The following is a 26,815-nucleotide window of genomic DNA, read 5'->3' on the forward strand; positions in this document are numbered from 1 at the left end:
GATGCTATTTTGTCATCGTCAAGTGACATACCAGCTTCACTCCCATTCATGAATTTCTTTTGCATTGCAAAAAATCGTACTCGAGTAAAATCATCATTACTTACCTAAAAATGTAGTGCAGGTAGCGTAAAAGTTTCAGTTGAGTAGTAAGAGTAAGAGTAAGAGTAGTAAGTATTACGCTGAAAAAAGCTGATGCGTTTACATGTCATTTGTGGATGTGTGTAAACGTAACCTTCTGTAGTGCATTTAGTTATTGTCCAGCAGGCACACACCATCATAAGACATTAGTATTAGGATAGATTTAGGTTGTGATGTCAGGTGACCAAAATTCAATGTCTAGCTGGCATCTAAGGGCAACGTTATTTTGATGTCCAATAATGAAGTCAAATGACGTTGATATTTTGGTTGACAATTATTCGTAAGGTATGGCAACTAAAATCCAACATCTGATAGATGTCACAGTGGTGACGTCCACACGACATCAAGCTGTAACATCATTAGACGTTGATATTTGGTTCACTTTAGGTTGGATGTTGGACATTGATGTCGGCCTGACCTTGGGCTCTGATGTAAACCCAATTTTTCATATACAAACAAAATACAATGTCCCCAATACGTTGGAGTACAACTTTAATCTGACATCATGTTGATGTCTTGTGACTGCTGGGTGTTTAAGGCCATTTCAGTCATCATACAGTAAACATCTGTCATCTTCTCATCAGTGACATGCATCTAAACAGTCTCTGGGTCAATGCGTGTAAAGATTTTGGACATCTTCTTGGACAATTTTAATGCTTCCAAACAGTTTGCTGCAATTATAAATAGCCCATGCCTTGAATTAGTTCATTAGGATGTGATTTTGATTGGACAGGAATCACAGGACAGATTTTTCTAATCCCATAAACAAAAAATAAATAAAGTAGTGACTGCAGGTTAAAGGAAGTAGTGAAGTAAATGTACCAATTCAGCACTGAAAATGTACTTAAGAAAAAAGTAAAAGTACACATCTTTAAAACTACTCAGTAAATTACAATTTCTAAGAAAAAATAGACAAATACAGTTGTTTGAGTATTTGTAATTTGTTACTTTACACCGCTAATCAGGGGATAGTGCACTTCAGAATCTTGCCGGAAGTAGTAGGTTATATGGGTACTTCTTAAAAAAGTGTTGCATGCAGAACTGTTGCAAACAATTTATTTGTGTTGAATTTAAACAAACAAATTAAGTTTAATAATGTTTAACTTAATTTGTTTGTTTAAATTCAACATAAATAAATTGTTTACAAACACTTAACATAAAAAATTTAGTAAATCCAAGGAATCATCTTTGAATAATTTTTTTTCAGTGTACATTCTGTTCTTTGAATTCAGACAAACTGCTCGACTCGCATACTGTTTTTAGAGTAATATTTAGTATGAAAGTATGTTGCTTCAGACGCAGCCATTGTGTTCAAAGTGGGAAAAAAACATTGTTTTTTACACAGGTATTTAAAAATAATATATTTTAGAGCAGTAATCACAATACTGTGAAACTGTGATATTTTTATCCAAGGTTATCATACCTTTAGAATCTTATACCGGCCCATGCCTAATTGTATGAGAAATGTCAAGGACAATTTTTTAGAACGTTTCAGGCATTTTTCATTGCTTTTTTATTTTATTTAAACTGGATTGATAGACAGTAAATGTTTAATTTATAGAAAACTATTATAGTCAAATAGTCAATTCATTATTATTCTAAAATAATGTAAAATTCTTAAATGTCATAGGGAATGGATTCTGTTACTAATTGTCATTTAAATTACCATGAAATCACTAACAGAGTTGACAGCATTTTTCCACCTTTTTGTTCCTAAGTTCAAGATGCTAACCTCAAACCAGATACCACATGGCTAGGCATGGGCTGGTAGTTTCTGAAGGTATGATAACCTTGGATAAAAATACCACGATTTCACTGTATTTCGGTATTGTGATTACTGCTCTAAAATATATTCTTTTTAAATGTCAGGGTAAAAAACAAACTTTTTTAGCCTATTGAACACAATATATATTTTATTTAAAGAAACACTTATAATGTTTTGGAACAGTAAACATGTCAAGCTAAATAGTTAAAATGAATCATTAACTTCTGCTGTATTTATTAATTTCAATAAACCAGATTACAACACATAAAAAAATCTTACATATACCTTGGGATGGTATAGCAGAACATTTTTTCTGTATTAAAACCGTGACTTTTCCAAACCGTGGTAAATCTTGAACCTGGTTATCCTCCCATGCCTATACATGGCATATCTAAAACAGAGTTTTGTGTATTTTCATCATATAACTATTTTTAAAAGTCATAATTAATAAAATATATCGACAAGTAATTAAACTACTATTAATGTATCAAAAACATATTGTAAAATTTTACGAGAAAGGAATATCAACATCACTTCCAGAGATTCCCGCCACTCCAAGTGATATCATTTTGAGCTTTTTCATCAGGTCTTTACATATTTTAATGCCTTTTAATAAACAATGAAGCAAAGTTTATTGTAGCAAAATGTAGGGACAGACACAAAATTTATATTTTTATGATGACTATAAAAATACTTTAATAAAAATGACTTCAATAAAAATGACTATAATCACACTGCAATAGGGGATTATTTGAAATTATAAATAATACAGAAGTTTCATGCAAATATTTAACTCAGTAGAGTAAACACAAAAAAAATTGACTTAGTTATTTCATGATAACTGAAGCTGAATGTTTGCTTCAGGAGGTAGAGACAGATGAAAATAATTGAGGTAAAGTTAATTCTATATACTGATTCTATATAGTGAATCAAAGTAGCAGCCAATGACTATCAAAGGAAAACATTGTTCACAGTCAAATTAATAGTGCTAATGTTGTTTTGAAGTCATATTTGCATGTGATTTCAGACCAAATACAGTTAGGTCAATAAATATTTAGACATCGAAACAATTCTAAGATTTTTGGCTCTTTACACCAACAAAAAGAATTTGAAATTAAATGAACAACATGTGCTTTATCTGATGACCTTTTATCTGCTCATTGAAATTGGAATATGAGTAAATAACACACACCTGGCCATGGAACAGTTTAGAAGCCAACTGTCCAATTACTTTTGGACCCTTGACAAGTGTGAGGCACATACGCAAACTGTTATAATACCAACACTGTTCATCTGATTTGGATGTAAATACCCTCATATTAAAGCTGACAGTCTGCAGTTAAAGCACATCTTGTTTATTTCATTTCAAATCTATTGTGTTGGTGTATAGAGCCAAACATGTTAGAATTGGGTTGACGTCCAAATATTTATGGACCTAACTGAATTTGTACCAAAAATATAAAGTACTATAGTAAACAATATAGCAAGCATGTTAAAAGTTGTCACAGAGCAAATGTGGGCATATAAAACTAACTTTACCTCGATTTGAGAATAAGTTTAATTGGACTCTTTAAATTAATAATTTGATGACAAAATGTCACTAAACACACACACAAATCTACTTTTTTACATATAGCTTGATATATTAAGTAAATCTTTTAAAAGGGTTTTTATTAAATTTAGAATTTGTAAAAATAATAAAAGGGTTATCTTTAGATACTCACCCGCTTACTCCATATTTACAAAGAAGCTGTGATGTGATTTGTTATAAAAATAAACATGATAAAGGTTGGTGATTACATTTTCTCTGATAAGAGCTGCAGAACATTGTATCTCCCAATGCAAACACCATTACATACTGTATAGAGCATTTTGAGAGATGTAAACAATAACAATGGTCCTGATGTATTTTTTGTTTTACATTTTAAATTTCCATAGCTTCTGAGAGTCCAAAAAGTTCCATATATTGATGAATAAAGTTACAATAACTGTTATAACATAAAGTTATGATTGAATCTTGTTGTTACAGATATGAAATAGTTTGACAACAAGCAAGAAATATTCGTAGGCCAACTACATGAACACATTAAAATGGTCTAGAGTGCAAATTCTAAGTTTGGTTTGGAATTTATCTGAACTTAAAATGACATTAACACAAATCATCCACCATGTTTCACTGTCAAGTGATATACAACATTAGCTTTGTGGTAAATAATAAATATTCTCCTGTTTCCTTAAGGGGCAGAGAAGTGTTCAGTAGGTGTACAGAATCTCATCTGAAGTAGTAAGCCTGCAGGACACTTCTCACATAATATTTTAAGAATACAATGCATTCAGCCATACTATCAAGCTCACATATTATTTCTTGCATACTCTTCTAAATAATACAGTAGTAGGCATATTTAGATGCAGATAATCTCTGATCTGAATACCTTTATTTAGCTACTTTAGGTATATTTAATTACAAATAATGTTAAAATCTGCATTGAGGTAATGTTGGTTTTATAATCACACATTTGGACTTTCTCCTTAATAATATCATTTCAGTAAGTATTCTTTGCAAATTCTAAATATATGAGCATCCAATGACTATCAAAGTACAACATTGTTCACAATCAATTAAATAGTCCTTATGTTGTTTTCAAGTCATACTTGCATACAATTTCAAGCCGAATATTTGACAATGGTAAACAAAATAGGAAAGTTGTCACTGAATGAATGTGCAAATATAAAACCAACTTTAACTCAATAAACTCTGCACCTTAGTGACCCCCAAAAACAGGTTTGTAATTCTCCAATGTATACATTTCAGTTCTTTAGCAGGATTATATGCAATACTTACGGGCAATAAATGAACTGTGAAAGAAATGCAGCACCCTTCTGTGCATGAGGGAAATGTGACAGAGTCTTTTGATGAACGAGCTTTGTTCTTGACAGATCTGAGGAAAAGCATCATTTTAAGTCTCTCTCCAACCACTGGATCAAAAAGAAACACCAGCATTACAGACAACGCACTCAAAAAGGCAAACCTTTCAAACGTCTTATTAAAATATTGTTTACAGTTGATAATTAATTAATTAATTAATTAACTAGTACGTATGCAGACAACCACGATCGACTGTAAAGACTTTGCGATTGTGAAATGTAAAGCAGGAACATAATGTGTAGGTCAATAAGAAGAATATACTTTGTGTAGTAGTCAATCCTCTTCTCCATAAGAGATTCTCTGCAAAACAGCGTCTGCAAACATTTGGCAAAAAGGTATTTAAGTACAGCATAATTGACTACAGCAAGGCTCCTGCTTTGTTAAAAGGCGCACATTATTGCATCGAATCTGTGCTTGTAAACAAACATGAAGGAACAGCAGCGTGAGACTGTGACGCGCTTATTACCGTAATACATATACTGCGATTCCCAAAAATCAGAGTCGGTAAAACAACATTAATTGTACGTTTTTATATATTCCTTCAGCTAAAATATAGTGTATCGACAAAACATTGTTTTTTATGGTTACTGTGTGGTTGCAAAATAAGTTTTTTGTTTATCTAATTTAGGTCAAATTTTAAAGTGAGACATTACTACAGTCTTTACAGTTGGAACCCGCTTTGACGTTGTTTCGTTCTTGCTGATGGAACTGCAATGCCAGCGTAAAAAATGTAATTTAAATGTAGTAATGCTCAATAATTCGTCATAATAAAATATACAAATTTTATATAATTATCATGTAAATTTAATAAAATATATAACGTTTTTAATTTTCCCTAGCTTGCTTATAGATTAACGTTGTGCATTGCTAGATCTTTACTGTAGGTCATGGACTGCGTTGACATTATATCTTGATTTTAAGCAAAAATGTGTTTATGAACACTCTTCTTGTTTAACACAAGTTTACAACTGGAGGTCTTGTCTGTCACTAAAAGTCGGACTTTAATTTTGCTTTCTGGACCGAAGGAGATGCAAGGTTGTCAAATCCGCGCTACTTTTAACTACTTGCCAGCGGGTTGTTTTAGTTTGACATAATGCATTAATTATATTTATATTTATTAAATACAGACAATTGTATGGTGAAATATTTTAATATTATTGGGCTAGTTTCGGGCTCTTTTTGACTGGGTTCTGTGATACTTTTGTTGTGTAAACCTGGCAACCGGGAGCATTCATCAGTCTGAAGAATGGCCTGAAGAAGGAAAACCCATTTATTTATTCATTCATTTTCTTTTCAGCTTAGTCCCTTTATTAATTTGGGGTCAACTTATCCAGCATGTTTTACGCAGCGGATGCCCTTGCAGCCGCAACCCATCACTGGGAAACATCCATACATTCTCATTCGCACACATACACTATAGGGTCATATTTAGGCAAGTGGTACTCACTGCAGTTGGAGCTCAGTACAGGTGAATTGTCCATAGTGTATGAGTGTGAATGAGTGTGTATGGGTGTTTCCCAGAGATGGGTTGCAGCTGGAAGGGCATTTGCTGTGTAATGCATGCTGGACATGGCAGTTCATTCCGCTGTGGTGACCCCAGATTAATAAAGGGACTAAGCCGAAAATGAATGAATAAATGAAAATGTCAATTTACTAGTAAAAAGAACAAATTTGAAGGTACTGATGACTAAATTATGCCTATATAGAAGTATCAGAGACTCCCTAAATAACAAAGCTCTATACGCATTTTAAAACTTTGTGAATTTTGTATATTTTATGTACTGTTACAATGCTATTATATATATATATATATATATATATATATATATATATATATATATATATATATATATATATATATATATATTTACATACATATACAGTTGAAGTCGGAAATATTTTTATACCCCCCTGTTTATTTTTTTCCCTGTTTTCTGTTTAACGGAGAGAAGATTTTTTTCAACACATTTCTAAACATAATATAAGTTGAGTATTTATGAGTTTTAATAACCAATTTCTAATAACTGATTATTTTTTATATTTGCTATGATGACAGTAAATAATATTTGACTAGACATTTTTCAAGTCACTTCTATACAGCTTAAAGTGACATTTAAAGGCTTAACTAGGTTAATTGGGTTAACTAGGCAGGTTAAAGTAATTAGGCAAGTAATTGTATAACGATGGATTGTTCTGTAGACTATCGGAAAAGAAATTTGCCTAAAGAGGCAAATAATTTTGTCCTTAAAATGTTTTTTTAAAAAGTTATTAACTGCTTTTATTAGCCAAAATAAAACAAGCAAGACTTTCATTAGAAGAAAAAATATTAACAGACATATTGTGAAAATTTCTTTGCTCTGTTATATATATATATATATATATATATATATATATATATATATATATATATATATATATATATATATATATATATATATATATATATATATATATAGCAAGGACATTTTCACAGTATGTTTGATCATATTTTGTCTTCTGGAAAAAGTCTTATTTGTTTCATTACGGCTAAAATAAAAGCAGTTTTTAAACAACATTTTAAGGACAAAATTATTAGCCCCTTTAAGCTTTTTTTTTTTTTTTTTTTTTTTTTTTATAGTCTATACAATAAACCATCAATATACAATAACTTGCCTGATTACCCTAACCTGCCAAGTTAAGCTAGATACGAGGATCTTGAAAAATATTGTCAAATATTATTTAATGTCATCATGGCAAAGATAAAATAAATCAGTTATTAGAAATGAGTTATTAAATCTATTATGTTTAGAAATGTGTTGAAAAAAATCTCCACTCCATTAAACAAAAAACAGGGGAAAAAATAAACAGTGCTAATAGTTCTGACTTCAACTGTATATATCATTTTGTAAAGAATATGCTTTTGTAAACTGTTTATATTATGATAAATAAAGGGAAAGATTTTTATAGTCAGATGATAATACAAGTTATTGAAAACTTAGGCAGAAATGCTGAAGGTAATGAAAATCAAACACTGATCAAAAATGATGATTTAATTGATGTGTTGCAATAAACAGTTGTTTTCTTTTTACATGCAAGGCATAATGAATGTACATAGGTCTGTATTGTAAATTATTTAACTATATCCTATTATTATTACTATTATTATTATTATTGCTATTCTTCTTCTTCTTATTATTATTATTACACATTTTTATGTTCTATCAATAATTTTATGCATGATGAGATGTCTGAAAATAAACATACATTAATAGTAAACAAATGTGGCAACATTAGTGTTATAATAAAACTAACAAAACATGCCATCAAACTCAAGCAATGGTCATACCAGTGACGTCAGCTAAATGCGATAAATATGATACATTTTTGATAACTGAAAAGAGAGTAACAATGTTACAATAGGCCTTTTTAAAAATAAAAATAGTTTTAGACTTTAAAATAAAGCACCTTTTCTCAGTGCATGGCTGTTTTGATTGGAATTCTGTGTAAGTAATTTTAAATGTAATATTTATATTAAGACTAGGGGCACCAGTGCAGATAAGTATACATTTCTGTAAAATGACCCTTTTTACATGTGTGGGGCTGGAAGTTTTTCCTTTTTTTCAGTCTACAGGCATGACCCTCAGTATTCTGGGACCCTTTTTTATCAAGAATGTTAGTTATGTTGGCTTTCCCTTCCTTGTTCGGTTTATATTCAAACCACCAGATGGCGCTGTCGACTACAAGAACGGAGGAGAGCAGGGGTGCCCAAACATTTTCTTATAAAGGCCAAAAGACAATCTTAATTGAGGCTAGTGGGCTGGAGGTAAATATAGTTGCCATTGGTAATTTTCTAATTTATTTTTAAATATTTAAAAATAACTATGTATAACATTATTTGAACTAATAAAGAATACTTATTTAACATTTGAAGAGCCAATTGAAAAAATCGATGCGATGATCAGTTATAGCCGCTAACGAATGCAGACGTGGTAATGAACTGGTGGTCGTTGTAAACTTACAGATTTGGCATTTGATCAGGTAATTAAAAAGAAAAAGGGCAAGCTTATTTATACCTACAAACATATCACACAATATGCTTCTCTTTATATCTAGCACATAGATCCTCAATTACCGGAGTGTCATTTAGAAAACCATGCGTCGATCATATTTAATAATGAACCTATTACAGTCAATACAAAAATAATTAAATTTATAACAGAATGAACTTACACTAATTTAGGCCTTGACTTGCTCACTGATGTCTTCTTATCTGCCGAGGGAAATGATTTACATTTTTAAAAAAATTCATATCCAACTTTTAATTAAAACAATTGAAACATTAATGAATCGTTTCAGCCAGTTTTTTTGTATATTCAGCAATAAAACAAACAAAATAGGTTACGTAAATTAGAAATTATGATCTATTTTAAAGGCCCCGACCCTTTCCATCCTTCTCACTGTCTTCTCACATGGGATGGTTACAATAGGCCAACATTAGAGGAAGTAAAGATTTTAGCATTTTCCTTCATTACTCACAGATTATTTAAAAAATCTTACTCGAAAAAAGTATACCTCAAAGTAATCAAGTTTTTAATGTATGTGGTTCAAAATATTTAAGATGTCAAGTAGGCCTCTATTAAAAAGCAAAAGTCCTATTTTTTATTTTACTGTGCATAAAAATAGGGAACTATTCTAGTGGTAACTATATTTTAGTTATTTAAATCTATATCTTACTCAAAATAATCAGCTGAAGAGTCGAGAATATTGTTTTAAACCAAACTTTATCTGATGGTGCAACCCAGCAAGCACAGGATGTCAACATGACTTCAGATTAACGTTGTACCCTAACGTCGTGGGATGTTACATTTTGATTAGAAGTTAAAATCAGGTTGGTCTCAGAATCCAACATCAGCTTGACGTCAATGTCCAACATCGAACAGACATTGCATTTTGGTCACTTTATTACGCAATGTAAAATAAACAAAATATCAACGTCTAACGATGTTACAACTTGATGTTGTGTGTACGTCACCAATATGGAGTCTATTAGACTTTGGATTTTGGTTGCCATACTTGATGAACAAATGTCAGGTTTTGACATCAATATGATGTTGGTTTAAGATGTTGACTAGATGCTGGATTTTGGTCACTTTCTAACACATCCTAAAATCAACAAAATATTAACATCATTTCGCATAATTATTGGATGTCAAAATAACGTTGTCCTTAGACGCTGGTGATCTAAATCTAACCTAATATTAACGTTTTATAACACTGTGTGCCTGCTGGGAGGACAGAAGAATTAAACAAAGTAACAAGATTATCTACAGTAAAAAAACATGTTTAGAGTTGTATTTTTAAAAATTTGTATTTGTAAGATATTGTATTTCACTTTTAAGAATTGTGTTTTGCAGATGTTGTGTCAGGATTGTCACATTCGTAATAATAATTGAAGCGATAACCAAAATGCAATTTCTAAAGGTCTTTTATTTGCAAACATAGAAACCGATATATGTTTCTGTTTCACTTAGTTGATATTTTTATTCAGTTTATTTAGTTTCAGTTCAGTTTTCCCCATTTTTATATGATGTATGTTCTAAGTTTAACTAAAATAAAAACGTCCTACATGAAGAAAACAAACCAGCAACTAGACAGTCCAATAAAGCGGCTATAAAGACAAACTAATCAGAAACAAAACAGGTGGGGCAAATGAATTAACAATCAGGTAACAAGAGGGGCAGAAACATGACAGGGGAACACATGGCAACCCAAACAATGTTTCACAGCTCTGACACAAACACAGAAATCACAAAACCGAAGTGGCAGAACTGTGACAAGGGTGTTATATGAATGATATTGAAACAATAAACATTGAAGCAATATTCATAACATATATCAGAACAATGCAATGAATTTGGAAGTGGGACTGATGAGGTAGGAGGTGGGATCTGATGGGCAATTACAATGCCACTATTGTCTGATCACTGGATTTCTTGATGTAGGTGACCTGTGTTGTCCGTGCCTGGTGTGAAGTTATTTTAGGAAAGGATCTAATTGTGGGCAAAGTGTTAGCCATTGCTTTGTACAGTAGTTCACCATTGCTTAGTAGTTTAATGATTTGTGTTGAACTCCTAATTTTTCTCTTCTTTTTATATTTGTGGTGGATGCCACAGTAGATGAAGCAGGTGCTGTTTTATTGCAGAAGGATGGAGAAGGTATTGACAATCTAATTTGTTTCTAGGAAGTTTGATAAAATTATTTTCAAGTGAAATTATTCATGAATTGAGAAGGAGTCTTTGCCATTGTTTTCGGCGTTGAGTGTTAAATGTTTGATGTACTTCCTATCCAGATAGGGGTCCACTGTTCATAATTTTCTCACTTTCTGACTGTGTTGAACAAAATTTAAGGGGGATGCAGGGGGCTTCAGTGGTTTAAAATGACAACATTGAGATCCGACACACAAAAAAAAGAGAATTGGACATTATTGTTTCTGACATGCTTTCTAGAGCAAAATAACACTGATGATCTGCTGTAGGTGGGGTATTACCTGCTTTCGTTCTTGCTCTTTCTGTTTTTATTTGCTCTCTGCTGTCCTTCTACCATCCAGATATTTCAGTTGGCTTGCAGAGTTTTTGGAAGTGGACCAATGAGGAAAGGATGTGTGGTATTAAAGCTTGCAGTGATGAGTTGAAAAAAAACAGAATGCCCTGTCTCTTGTCACTGCTCTCTTTTTTGTTACACTTACACTATGTTTTTCTATCATTGCTTTGAGTTGTACTCCGTAATTCTGAATGTCCTAACTAAGCAATTTAAACAGTTTAGAGGGAAGGTAAAGTATGTCGCATGGTTATTTTCTTTGATTTAGCACTGCCTATATTTCTTCCCTCCAAAGGTTTTCTTCAGTTTGTTCGTGTTTATTTTTTGTGTTTATTGTACTTTTTTGTTAATATGTTTTGGTGGTTGATTGGTTATTCTTTAATTTTGCACTATTGTAATTAAAGCAAACCACTTTTTTGCAATGTTCTTGTCTCGATTCATAGCACCTAACCTCTTAGGGGAATTTAAAAGTTATAGGATTGTGATTAATATATCAGTCCCTTTTCCATCCTCCAAGCCACACAGGGCATAACACTAAACATAATACAAACCCATATTAAACAAAATGGTGGAATTTTCTCCCCTGCTTTCCTTCACAAATGGCAAAATAATGTATAGACCACTTCAGTGTGGTCATGTCATTGGTCCATGACCATTTCAACCATTTCATAACTGTAACAAGGCAATTCAATCATAACATTATTCATCAATATGTTACTCTTTTTGTCACATATTGATAAATAATGTGTTTGATAAATAATGTGTTTGAAAATGTGTTTGATAATGTTTGATCAATATGTGGCTCTAATTGGATTCTTGGAAGCTATAGAAATTAAAAATGTAAAACAGAAAATACGTTGAAACATTTGTTTTTGTTTACATCCCTCAAAATGTTCTATATACAATAATCCAAAATCACAAAGCAGAAGCAACAGTGATAAATGAAATTAAGAATCTATTTTCTTATCACACTGCAGCAAAACCTCAGGTACTGCTTATGTGTTTTATTCAGTGTTAGATGCTACCAATGTGAGTGAATTTTCTGTGACATGTATTGCCATACCTCAGATCTTTTTTTAAAGAAAGCCAACGATTTTAAAATCAGAAGATTGAAAGTCAGTGTCTCAGTGCAAACCAACAGCATCAGTGCTCAGTATATGTATTTTTAATCATTTTAAATAAGTTATCTTTGTATTAAATAGATGAAAAGTAAAACTCACCATTTTTCGGGAGTGTCATTCATTCATTCATTCATTTTCTTGTCGGCTTAGTCCCTTTATTAATCCGGGGTCGCCACAGCGTAATGAACCGCCAACTTATCCAGCAAGTTTACGCTGCTGGGAAAATTTTCGGGAGTGTAGTGGCTGATATTTAAATGAATGGCTGGTATTTAAATGTTTTTTTTGCGTCGCATCACGTTGGGTGCAGACAGCCAAATTGCCTGTCGCTAGAAACTTGTTGAGTCTTGTGTAGTAAGGACGTGGTGTTAATACAGCACTATGCCTGCAAGAAATTTCAGCACAGCAGTGCCCTTTATTTATTTATTTTTAAATATAATCTTATGCTTTAAAACATGGGAAAGCAGCTCAGGAAAGAATATCCCATATTGTGTGCACAAGTGTGTACAGATTAACCCATAAAATAAGTCATGCCAGAGAGAATGAATTTCAATGAAAGTGAAATCAGATGGCATCTCTTCATTATAATAAGGCCTGCTTGGTAGATCTGCTGCTCTCCAGAGTCTTTTTTCTCTCTCTGTTTACCAGTGCTGCACCCCAGAGTCTAGTTACCTGGTTTTGTTAAACTCAGTGGCACGAGTCGTTCCTTGCTGGGACCCAACTTGAGAATACTTAATGACCGTGCATGTTTTTGTGTCCCAAGCGCAAATGAACCCTTTCATTGGCAGATTTCATCTATAGTGTTTTTACAATGCTTCATCACCACTGAACCAAATGAAATTTGCATACTTTGTTGATTACTGCTTCAGAAAATGATCAATAATTGTCAAGGTTTGGCATGTAATAATCAGTTGGACCCCAAAAAATAATATTTCAAGTAATAAAGACTTCAAATGGTATTGTATAACAGATGAAGGAGAATACACTCTAAGAAAAGCTGGTTTATTTAAACCAAAATTGGTAAAATATGGACTAACCCAAACTTTGGCTTAAATTTGTTCCTATTAAGAAAAAATAATCCAGCAGTTGGTTTAGTTTACATTACACCCAGAATTGGGTTAAAATGACCCAACATAGTTTTATTTGAGTGTAGAGCCTATTAAATACAGTCTGTCAGATTATGTTTTTTTTTCCTGCTTACTGAGTTAACATTACAAAGATTTAGCAGATTACACACATTTTTTCCTGTGGTTTAGACAGCCTAAAAGAAGCAGAACAAAGTATTAGTGATTACATTTACGTACCTCAATCTTGACAAACAATGTAAGTAATGCAATAAGACAGACAGGGAGAGACACAAGTCTTCGCCTTGAACCCATGGCCCAGACTGATCACCCGGTGGGCTTTCTCCAGCCTCCGGCACCTGGACTGCAACTCTACACAAGTAGTTTTGCCAGAGGAAAAACCCAACTGATTAGTTTCTCCCAAGGTTTTTTTTTCTTCACTTTCGTCAATTGGTGAAGTTTTGTTCCTCGTCGCTGTCGCCACTGGCTTGCTTGGTTTGGAGCTGCGCATCAATGGATTTGCTCCTCAGTGCTTGGACTTTCAGTAGTGAAAATTAAACCACACTGAACTGAACTAATCTGAAATTCAGCTCTGACACTGTTTCAATTTACTAGAACTTCTATGTTAAGCTGCTTTGACACAATCTACCTTGTAAAAGCGCTATTGAAATAAACATGAATTGAATTGAACTGAACATACACAAGTTTCAATTTAAACACAGTCTGGTAAAATATACACAAAACACCTGGGTGTTATTTTCTGTGATTGGTTAAATTTACGTTTGTGGGGATTTGCAAGGGAGGCAGCCAGAGAGAGAGAGGGTGAGAGAGAAAGAGAGAGGGAGAGGGAAAGCAAAGTTTCTCGGGTATAACTGCAAGGGTGCAATGTAATGTTCTGCAAGCTCTCTCCATGCACTACAATCCCAAAAAAGGACATAAATAAAAGCAAGTCCACTAAAAGCCCCTTAAAGAGGCAAAGTTTGAAGATAGAAAGAGGAAAAGGAAGAAGAAAAGGGATATTCTTTTATTATTGGAGACATCTCATCTGAAGATTCAACATGGGGTGAGTTAAAAGTGCATCATTGTGTACTAATGTAATTGTGGCACAAGTGAGTCATGTGTATATATATATCTGCACTGTGAGGTGATTGATGTACCTCTCGACATTAGGATGTGCTGTGTTTGAGTGGGTGTGGGCTGTTACTCGCTTTTAGGCCTTCTATGAAAGCTGTGAGGTTGTGTAATGACAATAAAGCAAATATATAATTCATTCACTTTATGATTTTCTTCGTATCATATGACAGATATGGAAAAGGTGAACAGGTCTTTTTGTCGACACGACAGTTTTATGTTCTTTTGATTTACACTCTGCTTATGCCGTGACAGTAATTGTGTGCTTAAATTTCCTGCCTTGATTTGTTGAAAGTTATTGGGCTCATTTATTTCGCTATAGTATCTGTAGTTTCTTGCCTTGATTTGTTCAGTGTTATTGGGCTCATTTATTTCACTTATCTGCAGTTTTTCAAAGTTATTTTTGGACAATGTCTTAAAGGGCTCCTATTTTACCACTTTCACAAGGTGTAAGATAAGCCATATCTGCTAAATGTTTCTGTAAAGTTTCAGCTCAAAATACCCATCAGATTATTTAATAAAGCCTCCAGAATCTGACCATTTTAGTGTCTGAGTATACTGTAGCTGTTTTTGTAGCCTGTGGCTTTAAATGCAAATGTTTAAATGCTCCCCACCCATCGCTCCGACGTGCACAGTGACAGAGACAGACTCGGATGAAGCTGAATTACAGTTCATTAGTCAGAAATAACAAGTAAGTTTATTTCATGAATTTGTGGTGGAGTTTAGCCAAGCCTTTCTGAAATGATGAGTCTCACACAAATTAGCGTTTACTGCCGTGGTGATTATAGACCATTTTAATGTAGTGAAGTCTATTGTTGTTGTTTACATCCCTCAAAATGGTTTATAGTGGTTAAAAATTAGATAGCAATTTTACTGTCTTTATTACAAACATGCTCTGTTTTAAAAACATTTAAAACTTATAAAAATCACAGAGAGGTGTAACAGATATTTTAATCCCGTTTTTTTTTTTTTTTTTTGCAAAAGAATGTTCTGTGGACATGTGTATAAATGTAATTATGGAAACATGGCGTCTGTCAATTAATTCGGTGGGTGGGAAAAACCGCATTCCTACGTCACGTTGCGGTGGGCCTCAATATCACTGGCATTTGCATCTTATTTTTACGTCAGGTAATATAATTTTTTTAATTAACGTCAGGAAAAATTTTGGTCCCACTTTATATTAAGTGTCTTTAACTATTATTTACTTACATCAAAAATAAATACAATGTACTTACTGTGTTTATAATGTATTTGAGAACACTTGTGGTGCTTTTGAGTTGGGATAGAGGTTGGGTTATGGACAGGTTTGGTGGCATGGGTAGGTTTAAGGGTGGGTTAAGGTGTAAGGGATGGTCAACAGTGTATTTACAAATGTAACTACAAAAGGTAATTACATATGTAATTACATACATGTATTTAATCAAGCATAAGTACACAGTAAAAACATGTATTTACACAATGAGTACATTGTATCTAACAAACTATTAGTTCCTATGTAAGTACATATTTGTTAAGACCACTTAATATAAAGTGGGACCAATTATTTTTTTTTAATTCCAATATGACTGTGGACACACTATACCTACACACCAAACAGATACAAAAGATGATTTTCATCATAGGTGCCCTTAAAAATTTACTTTTAAGATTATAAGTTTAGTTCAAAGCTATGCTGCCTGGAAAACTTAACAATTAAAGAAAAAAGGTAAAACTATTTTAAAAAAAAATATTAAAAAACAAAACCCTTCCCTGGCCTCACTTTAGGAGACCCTGTACATGAGTATTTTTAGCCAACATCAACTGTTCTAATGAACTAGTTTACATCCTGGAGTTAACATCCTTTTCACTACCAACAGTTAATATTTAAAGGGATAATGAGAATTTTAATGAGAATTTACTTACTCTCAGATGGTATACTTTTATGAGTTTATTTATTCTGTTGAACAAAGAAAGTATTTTGAAGAAAGCTGAACCCGTAACCACTGACGGACATAGTTGGAAAAACAAATACATGGTTACATATTTCCAGCTTTCTTCAAAATAAATATAATTAGTAGTAAAATTCAAATGATAGTTTTGTGTTCAACAGAAGACATGTTTGAAACAAGTAAACAATGTACAACAAGTAAATGATGACAGAAGTATCCCAGTTAGTATTTTATGATGGAATTAATAAACTAATAAAGTTGCTAGCTAGGCCAGTTGGCATTTCTATGTAAAGTTTGAATCTTCTCTCCGGGTGCTGGAAAGGCAAGGAAAATGAAATTAATGAATGTTGTTATAAATTTTATGCTGTAATTTTATCTGTGGAACATTAAAGGTAGAAGTCATTCTTGAAATAAGAGCTAAGTTTTTTGTGACTGAGAAGAAATACTAATGCTTGGGTAAACTATTGGTTACCATAATGGTAAACATCTTGTTCAGATGGAAAGTGTTGTCAGTTGTGTAAACCTTGGTTAAATTGGTATTTTCAGCATTTGGCAAACATATGCAGTGTTGGGGAAAGATAGTCTAGAAAGTTCTGCATTACAATCTTGAGTTACTCACTAAAAAAGTAACTAGTTGCGTTACTTTTTATGGTAAGTAATCAATTACGTTACTTTTGAGTAACTTTTATGTTACTTTTTCGGAACTTTGCTGAGGCTTGATCTATTCAGAACTTGAGTTTTTTTCTTTCTTTTTTTTCAAATAGAGGAGCTCTGTGATTAACAACACTACTGTATAACCTTCATTTACCAAAAAATAATAATAATAAAAAAAAAAAAATATATATATATATATATATATATATATATATATATATATATATATATATATATTATAAGGATAACATTATCTTCAGAAAAACTTCTTAAACATAGAGCTATACATGCCGTATATACAGATTAATATACAGGGAATATTAAATGTATATTTATAGGCGATTTCAATGTGGTCATGTCATTGGCCCATAAAAATTTAGAAGATAGCGATTGCTTACCATTAAAGGGCTGACTCCCCATACATGTTGTTTTGATGTCCTTCAGGGGGATCAAGCATTAAACAGGAGGGGTCAATTCTCCCCTGTAATTGGCACTCTGATTTTAACAGATTTTTAGTCCGCAAGACAAAACTTTTGGGAAAAAGTGGATCATGCATATCTCAGATCCCTTCAGAGGAAATCCAGTTTCCTCTATTATTATTTGGAGATCCCCTTGTGGTATGGTGTATGTTTAAGATTTGCATTTTTTTTCCCCCCTCAAGTACTTGTATAAGTCACACATTCCCACAGGGGATAGAACTGCAGAGCCAAGTTCTCATTGTGTTGATCTTAAATTTCCATTTCTAGGCAAGAGTTATTCCAAGTCCCCTTACTAAAAATAACACTGTGATGAGATGTGATGGCTGAGAGCAGATGTGTTGACGGAAGCCAGAAAAATGACTAAATTCTCAACTTTTAAATATTTATCTTTAATAAGATTCTAGGGTATTAATGTATCCTTATCTGAATCATCACTGTCAGTAAATGTGCTGTTCTTTTTCTTCTTTTTGTGGTTTATAAAGTTTTTGTGGTTTTATGAAGTCTATTAAAATTTATGAAGAATTAAATAGTCTTGTTTAGCTTAAGGAAGTACTTAATTAAAAAATAAATATAAAAATGTATAATATATAGTGGCCCAAAAAATATTTGGCACACTTAAACATATGAATTTTATTAGAGTCAAAGCCATAACCATGCCCCAATCAACAATCTCTCTGCATATTTAAGACAACTCAATGTCATTGCTTCATAAATATGTTACCTGGTTTAATATTTCAATATCTAATCATATGTGTGTGAGATATACTGTACCTTGTATACCTTACTCAGTGGCGATCAAATGTCAAAGGCCAGTAAATTTTGATCTTGTTGGCTCATAAATCACACAGAATGAAGTATTTTGATTGTAAAAACGCAGATTGTTTCTTTTGAAAGGTTGATTTAAGGTGAAGTGGAATAGAATACAATTTGTTCATTTATTCATTTTCTTTAGCTTAGTCTCTATTTAAAAATCATTGCATATATGGGAAGTCCACATTAAAATAGCTGCTCAAATGTGTGTGTGCAGTGTTGGGGAAAGTTACTTGGGAAAGTAATGCCCACAATATTGAGTTACTCACCAAAAACGTAACTAGTTGCTAACTAAATACTAATGCTTGAGTAAACTGTTGTTAATATAATGGTAAACATCTTGTTTAGAGACTTGGAAAAGTGTTAATGTCAGTGGTGTAAACTTTAATTAAAATTGTATTTATAGCATTTGGCAAACATTTGCAGTGTTGGGGAAAGTTACTTTAGAAAGTAAAACATTACAATATTGAGTTACTCATAAAAAATAACTAGTTGCATTAATATACATTATTGTACAGTAATGCATTACGTTACTTTTCAGTTACTTTTGTGTTACTTTTTTTCATTTAGCTGAGGTTTGATTTCTTACAGAAATGGTAGGGTTTTTCTTCTTCTTTATTGTAAATTACAGCTCTGCAATTGACAACACACTTTATAACCTACACCTTCAGTTACCTTAAGAAAAACACATACAAAACAATAATTTAGGATAACATTATTTTCAAAAAACTTCCTGACTCTAGAGCTATACATGCTGTACGCACAGATTAACAAAAGTTTAAAAGGGTGTGTGAACATAAACAACAATTCTGATTGAAAGGCGCTCAAAGTTCAATGGAAAGGGAGGGAATGGCTTTTACAGAGTTAGCTTAGCAAAGCTTACAGTGAATGAAGTTTGGAGACTACAAAAAAATGCATGTGGGTTAATGAAAAGCAGTGAAGGGTTATGGCCAGAGGCGCTGTAATGTTATAGCAGAGAAAGCTAAAATGCCATCCATACACTGCTATTTCCACAGAGCTTCTGCTTCTGTGGCCGTCTAAAGGACACAACACAAAAAAAGAAATACTTACAGTTTTATTTTAATTATGTTCCAGAGCATTATAATAAAGATCTAGCTCTAGCATTTGATAAAGGACAGCTTCCAGATTGTCTCTCAGTTTAGAGCTGGATTCAGTTAAAACTTCTCTGACCAACAAAGCTGAGGACTGTGAACCACAACCTGTAAGTGTTTTTATTTGTTAAAATTGATCAATTACATGCACAGTTTTTAGCGTAGGCGACGCAGTGGTGCAGTAGGTGTTGCTACTGCCTCACAGCAAGAAGGTTGCTGGTTCAAACCACGGCTCAGTTGGCGTTTCTGTGTGGAGTTTGCATGTTCTCCCTGCCTTTGCGTGGGTTTCCTCCGGGTGCTCCGGTTTCCCCCACAGTCCAAAGACATGCGGTACAGGTGAATTGGGTAGGCTAAATTGTCTGTAGTATATGTGTGTGTATGTGTGGATGTTTCCCAGAGACTGGTTGTGGCTGGAAGGGCATCCACTGCGGAAAAACGTGCTGGATAAGTTGGCAGTTCTGATATTTTCTTATTATATGATTCTACTTTGTCTGTATAATCATGCAAACAGTTGTTTGTAGAGCAAGTAGTTTAACCGTTTTCTTTATTATTTTTTATTATTTTTTATTATTTTTATTATTTTTTTATTATTTATTATTCCTAGCCATTTCTCCCATTGGCAACTGAATGAAAAGTTTTATAACAATCGCAAAAATGATCGCAATTTCGCATGAAAGAATAAGGTCAAAACTCTAATGAGAATTAGTGGGCATTTAGATGCAATGTATCTTAAATTCAACTAAATGTGTAAAGGGACCATCAAAATAATGTGATACTGAATTTACAATTCTTTGTTTATTATGGCTAACTGATTAAACTGTAGTATACTTCGATTTTTGCTTCAGTAAACTGGTGTATTGTGAATTAGAAAACTACAGTATTTGATTGTTTATATTTTTATAGTTGTATTACCACAGAAACTATAGAATTACAATAATAGCCTCATTCAAGTGCTTTACTATTCAACTTAGTCCCTTTATTTAGCTTATTATATTCACCTATAGCATATCCTATCTGCTAAGGAGCCTGAGGTAGTCTTGAGATGAAGGAAGGACTGGGCTATTTAACTGAGTAAATTTTCATCTGCATTTTGCCAGTAAAGCCGGTTCTGGTAAACCTCCAGCAAGTGCGTTTAGATGGAGCAGAGGTTACTTCACAGAGTCGTAGTACACTGATAAGATACTTACAAAAAACGTTTAGAATTCATTTAATTGGCCAATAATGGCATTGAGATAATTGTACAGTGATAATGACAGCTGTTGCTTCACCTGTCAGTGACCCAGCAGGCACATAACGTCAGAAGATGATAATATTAGGTTGATTAGGTGATCCAAATTCAATGTCTAGACAGCGTTTAAGGACAACATCGTTTTGATGTCCATAATGACGTTGAAATTTGGTTGATTTTAGGCTGTGTTGGAAAGTGAACAAAATCTAACATCAAGACAAGATCTTAAACCAATGTCATATTGACGTCAAGTACTGACATTTATTCATCAGGTATGGCAACCAAAATGCAACCTCTGATAGACGTCATAGTGGTAACGTGAACAAAATGTCAAGCTGTAACATCATTAGACATTGATATTTGGTTGATTTTAAGTTGGACAATAGACACTGACATCAGCCTGACGTCCCAAAAAAAAAAAAAATGCAACGTCCCTGCGACATTGCGTTACAGCATCAGTCTGATTTCATCTTGACATCATGTGTTTGCTATAGGAAACTACGACTGTAGTAAAAGCTGCATGTGCTACTACATAATAATTTTTTTTTCTTCAAACTCACTTCACAACAGCAGTTGAGTGTAAAATAAATCCATCTGTGAGATGATTTCACAGTCACACAGTTTTCAGAAACAGTGAAAGCAGTTAAATATTCTGTTTATTCAGCAACCGCTCTTTTCCCTTTGCAGTGGATTTCTAGGGTTTCTTTGTGTATTTCCTTGAGAAATTATGTTAATTCAATTAATCACCCAGCCCTAGTGGTAGAGATAGAGAACTGCAAAGCACCAGTGGGCCAGTGACATCTGAACTGTGTGTAGTGAAGAGGAAACAATGCAGAGGGACATTGTTTATGACTGGGTCATCCACTATGATTTTGTCTGTGTAGGGCAGACTGGATAGTAACTTTACCGCAGTTAACATCTTACAATTCCAACAAGCACCTGTGCCTTTTAAAATCAGGATATCAAGTGTTTAGAAAGTTTCCTTTCTGATGTTGTGAGCTTTAAACTCAGAATCATTTGAACATTTATTAGATAAAAAGCAATTACCTTTTTTTTTTCTTTGGCAAAAATGGGCTTCCATACTTGATGTAGTCAGATATTATTGTGTCAGGTTTGGATGTGACTTCAGTAACTGCATGTTGCAAGTTTTGATGTTCTTTGCTGACAAATCCTAAACTAATCTCAAATTGCAGTCAATCAATGTTTGAAAAACAATTGGACATAACTCTATTGCGTCAGCCTAATATATTTATGTTATGTTTTCTATTACACTTTTAAAAAGTCTCAAAAAAAAAAAAAAAAAAAAAAAACCTGCATGAAACAACACTCATGGGGTTTTAGCCTTTATTTGTGTGCGACAGGAGCATGACAAAATCTTGGACACTGCCTCAGGGAAATCAACAGTGTTTTCACACGCTGAAATGAGCGTCTCTGTTCTTTCCATCAACAATTTCCACGGAATCAACAGCTTGCACAGAGGAATACCTGTACATCATTAGAGCAGAAAACCAGCAGAAACCTTAAGTTCTTGTTTATTCATTTTGGCTGCATGTTTTTATCATGACAAACCGCAAATGCTGAGAAACTCGTTTTGCGAAAGAAAATGGCCTGATTTATATGGTTTAACTCCATCATTTACTTTACTCATGTTCTAAAACAAATATTCTTTTAATATTCAGTATACAAAATCAAATTGTAATTTTAAAGCATGAAATATGTTTAAAAAATCTTCATCCATCTCTTTTCTCCTTTTATTGACCAACTTTGTCAAGCTCCAAATAAGATATAAGACAAGTAAACATAACATCACCTTGGATAAGGTTCTATCTATGTTCTAAATTATTTTAGATATTGAGCTTCAAAGTTTTTGCATTACATAGCAAGCAATATGTGTGTAACGGTTCTCTTTCATACATTAACATGACAGAGACCCTAAATGTACCCTAAATGTAAATTAATTCATTCAGAGTTTGGGTGTCATCTTGGACAGCACACTCTCATTTGAAGGTCACATTAATAATATTACACGTACTGCATATTTCCACCTGCGTAATATCACTCGTCTCTGCCCTTCTCTCACAACTAATAACACAGCCATTCTTATCCACGCATTAGTTACTTCACGTCTTGACTACTGTAATGCACTTCTTTCTGGACTTCCTTCCAAACTTCTCCATAAACTCCAACTGGTTCAGAACCATGCAGCTCGTGTCATCTCTAGGACCCCATCTCACGAGCACGTCACACCAATCAGCTTCATTGGCTTCCAGTAAAGTATCGAATTGATTTTAAAATATTACTTCTAACTTTCAAGGCACTTCATAATCTCGCTCCTTAATATCTCACTGAACTTTTCCATATGTACACCCCTTCTCGTACCCTTAGGTCAGCCAACAACTTCACCCTGGCACCACCTCGCACTCGACTGAGCAAAATGGGAGACAGATCTTTTAGCTCTATGGCTCCTAGGCTATGGAACTCACTTCCAGTAGATCTTAGGAGCAGTGATAGTCTTCACAATTTTAAATCACGTCTAAAGACCCATCTTTTTAAGCAGGCTTTTACTTAACAATTTTTTTTATCATGTTTTTATTATGTTCTTTTATATTCGCTATTGCGTTTTAACTTGTCTGGTCAATGGTTGTTCTTAGTAATGTTTAAGTTGTTTAGCATGTCTGCTGATGCTTACTCTAAGGCGACCTTGGGTGTCCAGAAAGGCGCCATTTATAAATAAAATGAATTATTATTAAATGTAAATTAATAAAGTTACATTTGCAAATTAGAGTAAAAAACACAGTAAATGCAGATAAAACCTTCTAATAAAGCAATTTTCCACTTGGAATTATAGGGTTCTGTCTGGCAGAAGCATTACTTTTCAAGAAATACAATCAAAAATTTATATAATTTGGTGTTGTAACAATACGTTGATGCTTGAGAAAAGTTACATTTTTGCTTTCTATAACATGTATTTAATGTTTTAGAGGGAATATTTTTTTGTTCAAATTAAGCAAACAAGGCTGTGCTAAATATTTTGTCTAGTGCAGATGTTAATTTTATCTAATTAATATGTTAATAATTATCAAATGTTATGCTTTATATGAATTATTGAATTATATTTATTGAATTATATGCCAAATTAAGTAACATTTCATCTCAATGTCAGAAAATACTTCTAAATCACACATTTCAATTTTGTGTGTTGTGGCAGCATTATTTAGCTGATTCTGATTTTGTGTCATTTTGTCTTTCTGGTCTGTCCCGCTGTCAATGAAGCAGTCCGGCAAAAGGACAAAGAAATCAGATCTTGATTGGTCCTCGGGCATAAATTAAAAAGCGAGAGTTTGACTTTGTAGATAAAACCTTGTTTATTATTTTTTTTAAATTCTTAAAATGTAACTAACTAACAAATAAAAGTTAAATCACATAATATAAATAGGTTTTCATTTAATAGGAATATGTCAATAATGCAATTTTGACAAAAATTTCAGATAGAACCTTATAATTCTAAGGTGATGATAATTAGAATAAAATAAAAATAAAAATTGCCTTTTTATGTCACTGTACACATATACAATGTACATTATATACAGTGCGATGATTTAAAGTGCATCTAACTACTCAGTGCTGAAGATGAAGATAACTGTAGATGATAAACAGTAGTGCAAAAATGGATGAGAGGGGCATAGGGTGAGGTAAACAGTGTTCTACAACTGAAGTCAGAATTATTAGACCCCTTTGATTTTTTTTTCTTTTTACAATATTTCCCAAATGATGTTTAACAGAGCAAGGAAATTTACACAGTAAGTCATATATTATGTTTTCTTCTGTAGAAAGTCTTATTTGTTTTATTTTGGCTAGAATAAAAGCAGTTTTTAATTTCTTAAAACAACTTTAGGGTCAAAACTATTAGCCTCTTTATAGTATTTCAATAGTCTACAGAACAAACCATCAATATACAATAACTTGCCTAATTACCCTAACCTGCCTAACCTAACTAACCTAGTTAAGCCTTTAAATGTCACTTTAGGCTGTATAGACGTGTCTTGAAAAATATCTAGTCAAATATTACTTACTGCCATCATGACAAAGATAAAAGAAAACAGTTATGAGAAATGAGTTATTAAAACTATTATGATGAGAAATGTGTTGAAAAAATCTTCTATCCCTTAAACAGAAACTGGGGGAAAAAATAAACAGGAGGGCTAATAATTCATGGGAGCTAATAATTCTGACTTTATACAAGATATAATATGTAAATGTAAGATGATAAATGAATAGTGGTGCAAAATAGGGGGTGAGTGGGGGGTAGGGTGAGTTAAACAATTCTGAGGTTGAACAAGAGACATACAATATGTAATATGTATATCTAAGATGATAAATAGTAGTGCAAAAATAGCAGATGGTGAGGTGGAGTAAGCAGCTCTGGTAAGAGTAAGCAAACCTGCTTCCTTAGAACTGACAAGTTCACTTTATTTAAACAATTTAGAGAACCTGTTGTAACTTTAAAATATTAAGGTAACTTAATTTTTATAATTATGCAAATTATTTCCTTTATTCATTCATTCATTCATTTTCGGCTTAGTCCCTTTATCGATCCAGGGTCGCCACTGTGGAATAAACCGCCAACTCATCCAGCACGTTTTTAGGCAGCGGATGCCCTTCCAGCAGCAACCCATCTCTGGAAAACATCCACACACACTTATTCACACTCACACACTACTGACAATTTAGCCTACCCAATTCACCTGCACCGCATGTCTTTGGACTGGGAGAAACCAGAGCACCCGGAGGAAATCCACCCGAACGCAGGGAGAAAATGCAAACTCCACACAGAAATGCCAACTGACCCAGCCAAGGCTCGAACCAGCAACCTTTTGCTGTGAGGCGAAAGCAATACCTACCTACTGCGCCACTGTGTCTTCTTATTTCCTTCACTTATTGATGTTTACTCACTTATTTATATAGTCATCTAACCACTTTAAAAGCAATGGGTTTACTCAATGTTTAGAGTCAACTATTGCGATTTCAGTGTATGATTTTAATAACAATTTTGCTTTAATGTATTGTGACAAATGCATCTTTCATTTAAAACTTGACATCTAATAAACTATGTCTGTTAAAAGGTTTTGCACTTCAGTGTACTTAGGCTAGCTAATTCTTTAATGCGCATCCAACCAATCCATAAAACCTGCATTCAATTTTTAACACAGTTTAAAACATATACCAATTATGCAGTGTGTTTGGACCATCAAATGTGTTCTAGATGTACTACTATTATTAGCAAGGACCTACTTTTTACTATATTTCACAGCTGTTTTAACTGAAGAGACAGATGTAAATCAGAGGGAAATTAGGTATTTGACAAGCATCTTTATTGCACAAGATGGATTGGATGTTTAATATATTTCTAGATATAGCACAAGACAGTTAACTGTACATTTGGAAACAATATAAAGTCTCATCACCTAGAGTAAACCTTGTATTATATGTCATGGTTTCAATTTATGTTTTATTTTAAGTTTACTTAAAGTATGACATATATTATTTCAGTAGAAAATGTGCTAGAATGTCACATAGTTAAGTAAACTCACTTTGTTTTAAGGTACCTTTCCTGCTAGTAAATAACCATTCTCTATTACTTTTAGCTCTTAATTTGGTGCTTATAAATAGTTTTTAAAGTTATTATATGCTCATTTTATCAATCCAGTTTATTCTTCTGTGCATGACACTTGACAAAAAAATATGTCAAAGGAAAGTGGGTAATTGAGTTATTAAAGTATTTTAGTTTAGGTATCAGATATAGGATAAAGAATGTAGCATAAGATCCTTAAGAATATGTGCTTTGATTGGCGCAATAGCCTAGTGGTTAGCGCGTCGACATATGGT

General features: G+C 33.0%; 3 protein-coding genes across 8 annotated transcripts in view; 1 reads left to right on the plus strand and 2 right to left on the minus strand.

The window, feature by feature from the left end:
• sirt3 (sirtuin 3) overlaps positions 1-5,257 on the minus strand; it is a 41,810-nt gene extending 36,553 nt beyond the window's left edge. For 4 of the 5 annotated variants that reach the window (XR_015494807.1, XR_015494808.1, XR_015494809.1 and 1 more), the window contains exons 1-2: positions 5,091-5,257; positions 4,746-4,842 (exon numbers count right to left, since the gene is read on the minus strand). Coding sequence is in view for 2 of the 5 variants with exons in the window: in XM_087259533.1 (XP_087115659.1) it covers positions 4,746-4,842; positions 5,091-5,181 (188 nt within the window). In the remaining 3 variants the exon portion in view is untranslated. 5 annotated transcript variants of the gene reach the window in all.
• Positions 1-26,815, minus strand: part of LOC147843209 (uncharacterized) — a 527,423-nt gene that overhangs the window by 103,543 nt on the left and 397,065 nt on the right. The gene's annotated exons all lie outside the window — the stretch shown is intronic.
• pde5ab (phosphodiesterase 5A, cGMP-specific, b) overlaps positions 14,400-26,815 on the plus strand; it is a 109,654-nt gene continuing 97,238 nt past the window's right edge. Inside the window, exon 1 of one of the 2 annotated variants that reach the window (XM_087259345.1) lies at positions 14,400-14,650. In XM_087259345.1, coding sequence (XP_087115471.1) covers positions 14,646-14,650 — 5 coding nt within the window. In that variant the 5' untranslated portion in view covers positions 14,400-14,645. The remainder of the gene's footprint in view (positions 14,651-26,815) is intronic. The other variant, XM_087259343.1, reaches the window with a different exon arrangement.

This window comes from Danio rerio, chromosome 7, assembly GCF_052040795.2.
Source record: "Danio rerio strain M-AB ecotype USA chromosome 7, GRCz13ab, whole genome shotgun sequence".
NCBI classification, from domain to species: domain Eukaryota; kingdom Metazoa; phylum Chordata; class Actinopteri; order Cypriniformes; family Danionidae; genus Danio; species Danio rerio.